The 15,024-nt window shown below is 44.0% G+C and overlaps 1 protein-coding gene across 1 annotated transcript in view; it reads right to left on the bottom strand.

The window, feature by feature from the left end:
* PIK3C3 (phosphatidylinositol 3-kinase catalytic subunit type 3) overlaps window positions 1–15,024 on the bottom strand; it is a 123,293-nt gene that overhangs the window by 84,687 nt on the left and 23,582 nt on the right. The window contains exons 10-14 of the mRNA XM_087885502.1: window positions 12,162–12,347; window positions 10,377–10,531; window positions 4,271–4,361; window positions 2,437–2,504; window positions 1,061–1,166 (exon numbers count right to left, since the gene is read on the bottom strand). Of these exons, the coding sequence (XP_087741628.1) occupies window positions 1,061–1,166; window positions 2,437–2,504; window positions 4,271–4,361; window positions 10,377–10,531; window positions 12,162–12,347 (606 nt within the window). The remainder of the gene's footprint in view (window positions 1–1,060; window positions 1,167–2,436; window positions 2,505–4,270; window positions 4,362–10,376; window positions 10,532–12,161; window positions 12,348–15,024) is intronic.

The following is a 15,024-nucleotide window of genomic DNA, read 5'->3' as shown; positions in this document are numbered from 1 at the left end:
AATTGAGGACCCAGTTTGTGGGGGCAATAAGCTGACTTTGTATAAATATACAAAAGGATGAAGGCTATTGCTTAACGCCTTGTAAGCCGCCCTGAGTCTCCGGAGAAGGGCGGCATATAAATCAAATTAAAATAATAAAATAAAATAAAATAAAATAAAATAATAAAATAATAAAATAAAATAAAATAAAATAAAATAAAATAATAAAAAAATAAAATAAAATAAAATAAAATAAAATAAATAAAATAAAATAAAATAAAATAAAATAAAATAAAATAAAATAAAATAAAATAAAATAAAATAAAATAAAATAAAATAAAATAAAATAAAATAAAATAATAAATGAAGACTCAACCATCCGGGCCAAAAGTATCTCAAAAGGTTAAATCATGACAACTGGACCAAAGTTGGCCTGGATGATTGAGTCTTCATTTACATATTGCTTTTCATTTTGGGGAGAAGCCCCTCCCCCCTCCCTCCCTGCAGTCATTCCAACGGCTCTCTGCCTACCCAAAAAATTCATTTTGATCGAAGAAGTTACTTGGATGAGAATCTGTTTTAATAAACATTGCTCCAGGGGCCATGATTTGTCAGAATGTGCACAGTGTGACTATGTGAGACAACCCAGGGGCAAATACAGTAAACAGAGGTTTGTATTTAAAGAGTGGTTTTATCTACGAAGAATATATACTTACACGTATTTTAGTCAGACCTCAAACAAACAGCAATCAGCAATTACAGCACGGAAGCACACATGGAGAGAGAGAGAGAGAGATACACCCCAACAGGGCCTCTTCTTATTACAGGCTCTTAAAGTGATATTAGCCAAAAAAACCTTGCTGACTCATTCCCAGCATTACATCATCGTAGCAGCTGGTCAGCTCTTAAATCGTTACCCTGACATGATTTAACATTTTTGAGATTTCCATCCATTGTTCCTTGTCTTGCCTTCTGGTGCTTTCAACCCTGAGCTACAAATATTATCTTTTGCTTCTCGCCTGTAGTTTTTCCAATGTCCCTCTTGCACAATGGGGGAAAAAATAATAATAATAATCCTTACCTTTAAGAGGGCTTGACTAAACCTACGCATGACGTTCAGGTACATTTCGTGAGTTTTGGGATCCCTCTGTTGTGTGTCTCGGTCTTCGCACTCCACAATCACGTACCTTTCATGAGGACAAGAAGAAGCTGGGATGAAACAGCCGCAAAGGACCAGTTTGGGGAGAGAAGGCAGAGGTGAAATGTTCAGACCGGATCAGGCAATCCGGTAGCGATTGCGGCAGGTGGTTCGGAGAACCGGTAGCGATGGCGGCACGAGGCTCCGCCCAACCGCCCGGGTGTCGCTCCTTCCTGCTTTTAAAAGGTTAAAAAAAGGCTCTGACGATCGCGCGCCACAGCTGTGATCGTCAGAGCCTTTTAAAAGCATTTTTTTACAACCTATTCGCCTGAATAGGTTGTAAAAAATGCTTTAAAAAAGTAAAAAAAAAAAGTTGGCCACGCCCACCCAATCACATTAACCCGCCCCCACCAAGCCACGCCCACAGAACCAACAGTAACAAATTTTACATTTCACCACGGTCTACAGGCAGTCCTCGACTTGGCCACCCACCCGCCTGGGCACAATCCCGTACTATATCGCTGTGGTTTTGACGCCGCGTGTATATGTGGATTGCGCATGCGCGCACAAATTGTCATGTTTTGCGACACCGCACGCATGCGTGCACACTCACATTTCCGGTGCTGGCCGAACCGGTTGCTACAGTATATGAATCCCACCTCTGCACTCTACATATGAACCCAGCTTGTAAGCTAGCTTCATATGTTCCATTAACCCTGTTAGTCCATTGTTATTTCCAATGGAATAAACCAAAATTCGCCATGTAGCTGTAACCTTCAAAAACAACCAACAAGGCGAAAGATTTATACAATCTGAAGAAAAACCAGAGTATTATATCTGAATATCTGAGGATTATACCTGAAATGTATAATAAAGAATTGAGATACTTGATTGTGAATGTATTAACAGCGGCTAGGATCGTGTTTGCTAAAAATTGGAGGAATGAGAAAATACCGACGCAGAACGAAGTTATTAGGAAAATAATGGAATGTGCTGAAATGAGCAAATTGACATTTGAAATTAGAGAACAAGAAGATAAACAATACTATAAGATATGGGATCTATTTTACCAATGGCTAGGTAAAAAAATATGGAAATGAAATAAGATAGAGATTTTTACAATACAAGAATTGTAGAAATGTGTGAAATATAACATATAGACATATGTTTATTGGATAGATTCAGGAGGTTGAAGCCACAACTGATTAATATCAAGGAACTCTTGTGTTTCTGAACTCTTATTAAAATTGTACCTGGGACAATTTTCAGCACTGAGAAGTGCTGAAGTTCAGCACTGAGAAGTTCAAAAGCTTACTCACCAGTACAAATAGTTTGCCAGGGTGGAATTCTTGCATGCTCGTGATATTAAGAATGTACAAAGGTCTTGCTGGAAGAAAAGAAAAAAAAAAGAGGATTTTTTTTTTAAAAGTCAGGAATTTGACAAATCTAAGATTTCAATCAATCAGAATAGAGCTGGAAGGAACCTTAGAGGTCTTCTAGCCCAACCCCTTATCTATCTATCCATCCATCCATCCATCCATCCATCCATCCATCCATCTACCATCCATCTATTATCTATCTATCTATCTATCTATCTATCTATCTATCTATCTATCTATCTAAGTTTTGCCCTCTCCGGCTCCCAGGAGCACTCTGCAGGCCTCCCAAACCCTCTGCGCATCCCATTTTTCACAAAGATAATTTAATCAAGAATGTAATGCAATAACTTTTATGAAGGATTTGCTATTAGAATAGCAGTTACGGTATAAAGAAGAAAAGTAAAACTCGTAGAAGAAAAGAGATATACAAAAATGATCACCACAGAAAAAGCGAGATATACAAAAATGACCATGTCAGTTAATACTTAGTTGGGTAACTTTTAGTATGAATGACGGCCTTACAACGTCTTCCCATGGAGTGAACCAAGACTTTTAGTTCTGCAGCTGTTATCATGTGAAACCAAGATTGAAGGATGGCTTCTATTAACTGGGTTTTATTGCTGGGCCGCTTCTGTCTAACAAGTTTCTTTAGTGGGCTCCATAGATTTTCTATCTATCTATCTATCTATCTATCTATTTATTTGATTTTTATACCGCCCCCTCTCCTGAAGGACTCGGGGCGGTGAACAACCAAAATTAAAAAACATACAATAAAAACATTAAAATACTATAAAAACAAAATTATATATTGGCTTCCCCCAATTTAAAACCCCTTACCCATAAAATTCAGCAATTAAAAGATTTTTAACCCAGCCCAGCTTGCTGAAATAAAAAAGTCTTCAGAGCCCAGCGGAAGGTACAGAGGTCCGGGATCAGTCGTATTCCTGGAGGTAGCTCATTCCAGAGGGCGGGTGCCCCCACAGAGAAGGTTTTTCCCCGGGGGGTCGCCAGCTGACATTGCCTGACCGACGGCACCCTGAGGAGGCCCTCTCTGTGGGAGCATATTGGCCAGTGGGAGGTTATCGGTGGCAGAAAGTGGTCTCGTAAATAACCAGGCCCTAAGCCATGGAGCGCTTTGAAGATGAGAACCAGTACCTTGAAGCACACCCGGAAGACCACTGGAAGCCAATGCAGCTCACGCAGGAGAGATGTCACGTGGGAGCGCCATGTCGCCCCCACAAGTACCCGCACGGCTGCATTCTGCACCAGTTGGAGCCTCTGAGTGCTCCTCAAGGGGAGCCCCATGTAGAGAGTGTTGCAGTAGTCCCGGAGGGAAGTGACGAGGGCATGAGTGACCGTGCATAAGGAGTCCCGATCCAGAAAGGGGCGCAACTGGCGTATCAGGCGAACCTGATAGAAAGCCCCCCTGGCCACGGCCGTCATATGCTCTTCTAAAGCATATCACCTAAATTGGTGAAGGTCTGGGCTATCCTCAGGCCATTCCAGCAGTGGAATAGGATTATCTTGAAACTCCAAAAAAAAAAAAAAAAATGGTGTTATTAGCCATCAAACCTCAAAAATACACTTTTCCCAAAAGGTTTCCACAATTTTGGCCACTACTGTAGACGTCTGGTTAAAAAAACAGCTCGGCTTTAATTGCATGATTATGGCCTTCATTTTGACCTTTTTCAACACATACCCGGATCCAGATACCTACACCCGTTTCCCATTTCCAAAGCTTATCCTTTACCAAAACTCTCGGTACTCTGCTCACCTCGAGGTTTTCATTCTCAGCTGATTCTTTCGTTTTTGCCGTTGGTAGCGGGGAAGAAATGAGGGGCAGAGGGCTTGTGATGATCTGTGAGCTGAGGAGAAAAAGAGAAAAAAAAAAAAAACAAGAGAGAGAAAATTTTGATGTACTGTATTCTGGGGGGAAAAAACCAATGGGGTCCGTGCTTTAAGAAATGAAAACATAGAATTACACAGTGGGAAGGGACTTCGGAGGTCTACATGGGGCTCCCCTTGAAAAGCACCCGGAGGCTCCAACTGGTCCAGAACGTAGCCGCGCGGGTGATTATGGGCACAGCTCGTTACGCCCATGTAACACCTCTCCTACGCGAACTGCACTGGCTCCCGGTGGTCTTCCGGGTGCGATTCAAGGTGTTAGTTATCACCTTTAAAGCGCTCCATGGCTTAGGACCTGGGTACCTACGAGACCGTCTTTTGCCACCAATAGCCTCCCACCGACCAGTTCGTTCTCACAGGGAGGGACTACTCAGGGTACCGTCAGTCAAATTATGTCGACTGGCAACTCCCAGGGTGAGGGCCTTCTCTGTGGGGGCTCCAACCCTTTGGAATGAACTGCCCCCGGAGATACGGAATATCCCTGATCTCCGTGCTTTCCGCCGTGCCCTCAAAACCCTGATGTTCCAACAGGCGGGGCTAAACATACGAACATGTGAATGATTTTTTAAATGTTATCTAATTCTGGGTTTTATTTAACTGACCAAACTAAGTAATAATTTTAATTAGCAATTTTATGATGTTTGTGTGTCTATATTTTTCTTGACTGTACACCGCCTTGAGTCCTACGGGAGAAAGGCGGTATAGAAATATAATAAATAAATAAATAAATAAATAAATAAATAAATAAATAAATATTAGTCCAACCCCTTGCTCCAGCAAGAGACCCTGTATTGAATTCAGTGGACCTGAACTGAATATTTTTTTTAAAAAAAAAATAATAATTTATTTTTATAAATGAATTGAATGAATTGAATATATTGCATTTAATTTGTCGGAAAATAGGATTTCATTTTTAACTGGAGTCGTCAAAAAGTATTTTATTTTATTTATTTATTTTATTTATTTAATTTTTATACCGCCCTTCTCCCGAAGGACTCAGGGCGGTGCACAGCCAAAATAAAAAACGAACACATATAAAATTTAAAACAGTTTAAAAGGAATGAAATAATTTGGCCCATTTCAATTAAGGCAAAGACAACCCGTATAACTTAAAATTGATCTTGGTATTCAGGCCAGCCCAGCTTGTTGAAACAACAGCGTCTTGAGGGCACGACGAAAGATGCGTAGGTCAGGGATCATCCGTAAATCCCGGGGCAATTCGTTCCAGAGGGCAGGTGCCCCCACAGAGAAGGATCTCCCCCTGGGAGTCGCCAGTCGATATAGTTTGACCGACGGCACCCCGAGGAGTCCCTCTCTGTGGGAGCCTGAGTGGCGTAGGAGGCTAATGCCTCCTACTAAGGCAGCATTTAACATCCAGCTGCCTGCAATTACTGCGAGTTCAATCCTCACCAGGCTCAAGGTCGACTCAGCCTTCCATCCTTTCTAAGGTGGGTAAAATGAGGACCCAGTTTGTGGAGGCAATAAGCTTATTGCTTAACGCATTGTAAGCCACCCTGAGTCTCCGGAGAAGGGCGGCATATAAAAATAAATAAATTAATTTTTTTAAAAAAAACCGTACTGGCCGGTGAGAGGCTATCGGTAGCAGAAGGCGAATTTTAAAATGGATTTCTTGTCTTGGCATTGCAAAAATATTGCAGGCTCTGGCTCATATGATTTGGTCATGTCCTATCGTGGCCTCGTTCTGTTTTCAAGTTATAACTCATGTCAATGTAGTACTGGAGAAAAAAAAAAACGTAATACGTATTTATTTATATTTATATTTAAACCCTGCCTTCGTTATTTTTTTTAAATAAACAACTTAAGGCAGTGAACATATCTAATCCTCCTACTTCATTCTATTTTCCAACAACAACCCTGTGTGGTAAATTGGGCTGAGAGAGTGTGACTGACCCAAAGTCACCCAACCAGTTTTCATGCCTATGGCAGGACTAGAACTCACCGTCTCCTGGTCATTGGCCCAAAGTCACTCATCCAGCTCTCAGGTTTATGGCAGGACTAGAACTCACCATTTCCTGGTGATTGGCCCATGGTCACCCAGCTGCCTTTCTTGCCTAAACTGGGACTAGAACTCACCATTTCCTGGTCATTGGCCCAAAGTCACTCATCCAGCTCTCTGGTCTATGGCAGGACTAGAACTCACCATTTCCTGGTGACTGCCCCATGGTCACCCAGCTGTCTTTCATGCCTAAGGTGGAACTAGAACTCACAGTGTCCTAGTGATGGGCCCAAAGTCACCCACCCAGCTCTCATGCCTAAAGCAGGACTAGAACTTACCATCTCCTGATGATTGGCCTAAAGTCACCAGCTGGCTTTCATGCCTTAAGGTGGGACTAGAACTCACCATCTCCTGGTGATTGGCCCAAAGCCACCCACGCGGCTTTCATGGCTAAGATGGGACTAGAACTCACCGTCTCCTGATGATTGGCCTAAAGTCACCAGCTGGCTTTCATGCCTTAAGGTGGGACTAGAACTCACCATCTCCTGGTGATTGGCCCAAAGACACCCACCCGGCTTTCATGGCTAAGATGGGACTAGAACTCACCGTCTCCTGGTGACTGGCCCAAAGCCACCCACCCGGCTTTCATGCCGTAAGGCTGGATTAGAACGTAGAGATTCCCGGGCCAAACACCATGAGGCTATGAGTTCTAGTCCTGTCTTACGCACAGAAGTCGCTGGATTACTTTGATTCATTCACTCTCTCTCTCAAACCAATCCACCTCACAGGATTGTTGTTCTTGGGGAAAATAGGAGGTGAAAGGAACATTAAGTGTGCCCCCCCCCCGCCCGAGTGTATAAAGTAATAAAAGCAGGATAAAATTCTAATCCGATAATAATAAATTCCCACAGCAAGCAAAGGAAGCAAATTAAGCCACGTTCCTAAGTGTATAAAGTATTTTTAAAAAATTCAAACACATTCGTGAATATCCTTCACCTTCTCCCTTCCCCTTCGTTGAGATTTTGCAATTACATGTACAGTTTCCTACGCAAATGTACACACCCTCTTCAATAATGAATTGGTTTTTTTTAAAGAATGTGAAATCAATAGCCAGCGCTTGTTGTTTCCTGCAACGCGATGCCTCTTTTATGATTTTGCAGTTAACCTTCCGTACATTTGCCTCTTGAAGAGGATTAATTATTAATTTAATTATTTCGAGGTAAGCACATTTATTCAGAAGTAAACACGGCAACCAGGGTCCTGCTGGGTTGAATGGATGTCGCCTCCTCCTTGAGGAGATTTAAAAGAGCAAACTGCAAATACGAATACCGTAATTGCTTTACAATTTCAAAATGGTGGTAGATCCGTTCTCATTAAACACCCTAGGCTCAAATCTTTCTTTTTTTACAAGCAAGCTGTTTAGCAAGGTTAAATAGACTTGGGCATAATTAACTAAACCGACTACAGGAAATCCTTAAATTATGACCGGTCGCTTAGTGTCGGTTCAAAATTACAAAATTACAATTACAATTGTGGGGGGGACAGATGGATGGACGGGTAGTCCTTGACTTACAACAGTTTATTTAGTGACCAAAGTTACCATAATTTTCGGAGTATAAGACACACTTTTTTCTCCCCTAAAAGAGGGTGGAAATGTTGGTGCGTCTTATACACCGAATACAACCCCGCCCCTCACGTCCCATTTTCGCCAAAAACAGGCCCATTTGTCACAAAAACTGGATGCGCTGAGGGTTTGGGAGGCCTGCAGAGTGCTCCTGGGGACTGGGGAGGGCAAAAACTGGACGCATGGTGGGGGAGGAGTTTGGGAGGCCAAAAACAGGCCCATTTGTCACAAAAACAGGATGTGCAGAGGGTTTGGGAGGCCTGCAGAGTTCTCCTGGGGACTGGGGAGGGCAAAAACTGGACGCATGGGGGGGAGGAGTTTGGGAGGCCAAAAACAGGCCTGTTTTTCACAAAAACAGGATGCACAGAGGGTTTGGGAGGCCTGCAGAGTGCTCCTGGGGACTGGGGAGGGCAAAAACTGGACGCATGGGGGGAAGGAGTTTGGGAGGCCAAAAACAGGCCCATTTGTCACAAAAACAGGATGTGCAGAGGGTTTGGGAGGCCTGCAGAGTGCTCCTGGGGACTGGGGAGGGCAAAAACTGGACGCATGGGGGGAAGGAGTTTGGGAGGCCAAAAACAGGCCCATTTTTCACAAAAACAGGATGCACAGAGGGTTTGGGAGGCCTGCAGAGTGCTCCTGGGGACTGGGGAGGGCAAAAACTGGACGCATGGGGGGGAGGAGTTTGGGAGGCCAAAAACAGGCCCATTTGTCACAAAAACAGGATGCACAGAGGGTTTGGGAGGCCTGCAGAGTGCTCCTGGGGGCTGGGGAGGGCAAAAACTGGACACATGGGGGGGGAGGAGTTTGGGAGGCCAAAAACAGGCCCATTTTTCACAAAAACTGGATGCACAGAGGGTTTGGGAGGCCTGCAGAGTGCTCCTGGGGGCCGGGGAAGGGCCAAAACCTGACGCGCTAAGGCCCAAAACTAATTTTTTTTCTTGTTTTCCTCTTTGAAATCTTGGTGCCTAATACTCCGGTGCGTCTTATAGTCCGAAAAATACAAGTACAATGGCACTGAAAAAGGTGACTTATGACCTTTTTCACTCTTACGTCCATTGCTACATCCCCATGGTCATGTGATCAAAATCAAAATGGGCCACTGATTCATATTTATGACCGTTGCAGTGTCCCGGGGTCACTGCAACAATCCCCTTTAGCGACCTTCTGACAAGCAAAACCAGATTCGCTGAACAACTGTGTGACTAACTTAACCGCTGCAGTGATTCACTTAACAACACTGGCAAGAAAGGTATCATGCCCCCGTCGGGAGTCTGAATCTGCGGCGGAAGATGAGCTGGCCCAGCGAGTGAGAGGGCAGCTCCGTTGGCCTTGGAGGAAACTGGGGAAGGGCAGAGTCAGTCCAGGCAAGGCTTTTCGGAATTAGTAAGGCCTGCAGGCGGGGAAGGACAGGGGCAGGATGAAAAGGAGAGACAGAGCTCAGACGAGGAGTAAGAACCACCCCCTCCTGATGCAAGGGCTCGGAGAGTGCAGAGAAGGCGTGATCAGCGCAGAGGGAGCAGGCTGTTCGCGAGGAGAATGCCCCGCCCATCTTCACCAGGCACACCTGGGGAATGAGACTCAAGGAGATGCTGTGGGGAGGGGCATTTGTCGGGAACAAACTCTGAGTTCCTGAAGTGAAGAAACAATTACTGCCAATCTGCCTTCTGTTGAGGACCTGTATACTGCATGAGTCAAAAAGAAGGCTGTGAAAATATTTACAGACCCCTCACATCCTGGACATAAACTGTTTCAATTCCTACCCTCAAAACGACGCTATAGAGCACTGCAGAACCTGGTGGCTCAGCAGACTAATAGCATGGTGATTAACACCAGCTGTCTGCAATTACTGTAAGTTCGAATTTCACCAGGCTCAAGGTTGACTCAGCCTTCCATCCTTTCTAAGGTAGGTAAATTGAGGACCCAGTTTGTGGGGTTTGCGCAGTTTGCGCGAACCGGATAGATCCGGCCAGATTTCACCACTGGTGAAATGAGGACCCAGATTGTTGGGGGCAATATGCTGACTCTGTAAACCGCTTAGAGAGGGCTGTAAAGCACTATGAAGTGGTATATAAGTTTAAGTGCTCTTGCTGCAGTCACATGATTGCATTTTATGATGGTTTTCCAAAATCTGGCATTCATTTTCTATTTTCAGCAGAACCGATGCATAGCAAAACATCTGTTCATGTAACAAATGTGGCATTTCAGTTAATGCCCATGGTGCTTATTTTACGACCACAGCAGCCACAAAGAAAAGGTCGTAAAATCAGGCCAGTCTCATAGGTAACCCAATTTACAACCGTCATGACTTGCAACCATAGTGGGCAGGCTCCATTCTGGTCGTAAATCAGGGTGTACCTATATAGAGACTTAACATTCAGCAAATCTTTCACCTACCTCTCTATTTCAGGCGCAGTGACTCCAGATGCGGCCATGCTCTCCGACACGGATCCTTGAGTTTCCTTCTTTGTGGGCTCCAACCCGCTTTTGATGTCATCAAAATTTTCATATTTCAGAGCTTGGACAAGCTGCAGCAAATACATCAGCAGATCCTGGGGAGAAAACATGGGAAGCAGGGAAATTTCATATGGGACATGACTTTACTATACTACCACCTCTTACAATACTAGACAACGCAGTATCAACAGTAGAGACCTTCAAATTTCTAGATTCTATCATATCTCAAGACTTAAAATGGACACCTAACATCAAAAACGTCATCAAAAAAGCTAATCAAAGAATGTTCTTTCTGGGCCAACTCAGAAAGCTCAACCTGCCCAAGGAGCTGCTGATCCAGTTCTACAGAGGAATTATTGAGTCTGTCATCTGCACCTCCATAACTGTCTGGTTTGGCTCTGCAACCTAACAAGACAGACACAGACTTCAGAGGATAATTAGAACTGCAGAAACAACAATGGCTACCAACCTCCCTTCCATTGAGGACCTGTATACTGCACGAGTCAAAAAGAGGGCTGGGAAAATATCCACAGACCTCTCACATCCTGCACATAAATTGTTTGAATTTCTACCCTCAAAAAGACGCTATAGGGCACTGCACACCAGAACAACTCGACACCTAGACACAAGGAGTTTTTCCCTGAATGCCATCACTCTGCTTAACAACTAATTCCCACAACACTGTCAAATAATTTACTAAGACTGTATTATTATTATTATTCTCTTCCTTACTAGTATCTATCTCTTCCCACTTATGACTATAACCATGTTGCTTCTATCTTTCAATTTTTATTGTTTTTATTTGTTTCCTAGTACAATTTGATAGCTTATTAGTAACCTTGACTATCACTAAGTGTAGTATCTTTTTATTCTTGATGAATGTATTTTATTCTCCTTATGTACACTGAGAGCATATATACCAAAGACAAATTCCTTGTGTGTCCAATCACACTTGGCCAATAAAGAATTCTATCTATCTATCATCTATCTATCTATCTATCTATCTATCTATCTATCTATCTATCTATCTATCTATCTATCTATCTATCCATCCATCCATCCATCCATCCATCCATCCATCCATCCATCTATTTTTTTTACAATGAGGAAGGGGCCAGAAAGGGTTAAGGAGAACTAGGAAGTGGGAAGACAAAAAGAGAAACCAGCCTGGAAGGGGAACTATCCCATAATAACAATAATGGCAAATCATCACCATCATCATCATTCCTGCCGTAAATTGAAGAGAGGGCTGGCTGAGGAATTCTAGGAATTGAAGTCCACAAGTCTTAAAGTCACTTGCATGTCCTTGCTTTAAAACAGGGGCCATCAACCATGGAGACTTTAAAACTTGTGGACTTCAATTCCCAGAATTCCTCATGATGGCTGGAGAATTCTGGGAGTTGACGTCCACAAGTCTTAAAAGTCCACAAGTTTGGAGATCCTGCCTGAGGAATTCTGGGTGTGAAATAGGAAAGAGTTTCCTGCTTGACCAGGGAGGATGGAATAGAAGACCTTCAAGGTGCCTTCCAACTTTTCTTATTCTCTTATTCTCCAAGATTTTACCTGCCTCGTAGGCCATTTTCTAAATGGGAGTCTGTCCTTATTCACTGGAGGCTTTTAAGAAGAGGTTGGACATTGTCTGAAATGGCATAGGGTTTCCTGTCGGAGGAGGGGGCTGGACAAGAAGACCTCTAAGGTCCCTTCCAACTCTTGTCATTCTCTTACCTCATCATCCGCTTGCTGCAATCTGGCCACGGCGTAACGCCGCACAGTTGGGTTGGTGAACTGTGAGGACAGAAGCTCCAAGGAATCTTCCACATCCATCGGCTTCCATTTGCCCAGGAGTTCCAAAGCTTGCTTTGCTTCTTGAGGAAGACACCAGTTGACACACTTCAAGAATTTGGTCAAGGCCTGGGATCAAAAGTCAGACATCGGTTAACGTCCCTTTCACCAACGCAGAGGAAACATTAAGCAAGAAAAGAGGTTGTTGTTTTTTAAATGGAGTGTCAGAAGAAATGATGGGCTGATCTTACTACAAGCTACAGGTAGGCCTCTTATAATGACAACAATTGGGACTGAAATTCCCATTGAGAAGTTACGCCTATAGAAGAAAGCATCTGTGGGGTCCTTGGTGCTCTCGGAGATTGGTTGTTTTCTTGCCCACATTTCATTACCCCTCATCAGCACTAGAAGTAGTGGAGTTTGCAGGGAGGAGGAGGAGGAGGAGAGGGAGGAGGAGGAGGAGAACTGTGGGGTCCTTGGTGCTCTCTGAGATTGGTTGTTTTCTTGCAGATGTTTCATGACCCAACTAGGTAACATTATTAGTGCTAGAAGGGAGTAGGGTTTGGAAAGAGGAGGAGGAGGAGGAAGAAGAATAGGGGGATTCGTGCTCTATGAGCTGGGTTATTTTCTTGCAGACATTTCATTACTCAACTAGGCAACATCATCAGCACATGATAGGACACTGATGATGGTACCTAATTGGGTAATGAAATGTCTGCAAGAATGAAACGAGCTCAGAGAGCACCGTGGATGGCATCTCTGGGTAACACGGTCATAAAATGCAACGTCACACAACTATGGTGCTTCATGACAGAACTTCCAGTTGCAGTTGTTAAGAGAATCACTGCAGGTCATTAAGCAAGAATGTCACTCGGTTGCTCTTGGACACCTCCAGTCAGTTTCCCTATCGACTTTGCTTGTAGGAAGCCGCTGAAGGGAAGTCACAAATGAAGACTGAAGGGACTCTGTGACTGACCTACTGTAAGTATGAGGAATGGCCATTAAGTATCCATCTTTCCACACTGTTGTAAGTTTGACCAGTGGCTGAACAAGTGGTTGTTAAGCAAAGATCACTAGTAAATGCAATCTCATTCACTTAGGAATTGCAGAGCGTCCAACTACATGGTGCAGTCCATCCCATTAAGGACTTTGTGAGAATAATGGTTTTTTTTTTGTAATCGTATTTTGCTGCACTACGGATGTTGTTTGTGGCGTTCAAATGCATTTTTAATTTCACCTATTCTCAGGGGACGCAATGCACGAGGAAGGGAAGATAAATATTTTAAATAAAGAAATCCATATTCATTGGTGTTTCGCAGGATGAGTAATCCCTGTTGTTATTGGGATTTTTTTTCCCTTTTTTTTTTTTTACAGATCTGAAGTGTTTTTTTTTAAAGTCTCAAGAAACACTGATTTCGTTTATTAGAACTGCATTAGCAACAAAGACAGGGAAGGGTGGGATTCAGCCGGTTCGGACCAATTTGGGAGAACCGGATGCTAATTTTATATCTAGTTCGCTGAACCAGTAGTTGCAAGAACTGGCTGGCCCCGCCCATCCTGCCCCGCCCCTCCAAGGAGTCTCCATGAGGCCTGTTTTGGATGCCAGGTAAGTGCAGGGCCTGCGTGGAGACTCTGGGAGGGTGAAAAACTGACCTCCCGGAAGTTCCGTAAATGGCCTGTTTCTGGCCCCCGGAGGGCCTTCAAAGCCCGGGGGAGGCTGTTTTTGCCCTCCAGGAAGTGTTGTGGCTCCGTTACCTGAGCCTGTGTCATCAGCAGGAGAGGACTCCAAGAGTGAAGGAGAGGAGTTGGCAAGGCCTCCCTCTCCAGGACCCTCCTCTCTGGCAATGCCTTCGGTGTCCGCCGAAGGGCAAGAGATAGGGCCAGGGCCAAGCAGATCCACGCAGCCACAGACGGACAGTGATGAGGGTAATGAGTCTTGGCTGGATCCACGCCAGTGTCGCAGAGATAAGCGCGTGCAACAGAAGAAAAGGCGTGCCAGAGATTAGGCTGAGTCACTGGACCACACCCCACAAGGTATAAAAGGGAGCATGGTGGCCAGTCAAACCTTGTGACGAACAAAGCTGAAAGCTTCCACGCCATTCTGCATTGCCGGACTTTTGTTATAGACTTTGCTGGATTATCTTTGGACTTGATTGACTCTGTAATTATTGAGCTGTTTCTTTTGATGTACCAGAAGCAGGGAGAAGTTATCTCTCCTCTTCATAAGTAATAAACTCTTGGCAGGCAGCCACTAGGTTGTTGCCAAGTTCCGTTATCATAAGGAAAAGGATTTTGCCGGCTGGTTTGGTCTTTAAATCTTGAACGTCTGTTGGTGTGTGTGCGTGTGTGACGGGGACAGAACAGGAAGGAAGGAAGGAAGGAAGGAAGGAAGGAAGGAAGGAAGGAAGGAAGGAAGGAAGGAAGGAAGGAAGGAAGGAAGGAAGGAAGGAAGGAAGGAAGCAAGGAAAATCTTTAGCAGAGAAATATTATTGCAGAGAAAGTTTACAAAAAAACTCTTCCTGCCATCTAGAGGTGGCCGTAATTGCTGCACTCTAGATCAGTACCGTCACGCTGGAACATGATGCTTTTAGTCAATCAATACAATAAAAACCAATTATTGCTCTCTCCCATTTTCTGGAGTGACAGAACGGCAGGAACGTTTCACAAGATTACAATTCAAGCCAAGCCAGAAAGAATGAGCGTTGCCCGTTTGCGACTTTAAAAGAAAACGAACCACGACAATCCAATGTGTCCATAGACCTTCTCAAACCCACCTCACCTACCTCTCCTCTAACAAAGAGCCTTA

This window comes from Pantherophis guttatus, chromosome 2 (assembly GCF_059756535.1).
Source record: "Pantherophis guttatus breed Tessera chromosome 2, ASM5975653v1, whole genome shotgun sequence".
In the NCBI taxonomy this organism is placed as follows: Eukaryota; Metazoa; Chordata; class Lepidosauria; order Squamata; family Colubridae; genus Pantherophis; species Pantherophis guttatus.
Note: the sequence above shows the minus strand (reverse complement) of the source record. Positions and strands in the feature narration are given on the sequence as shown.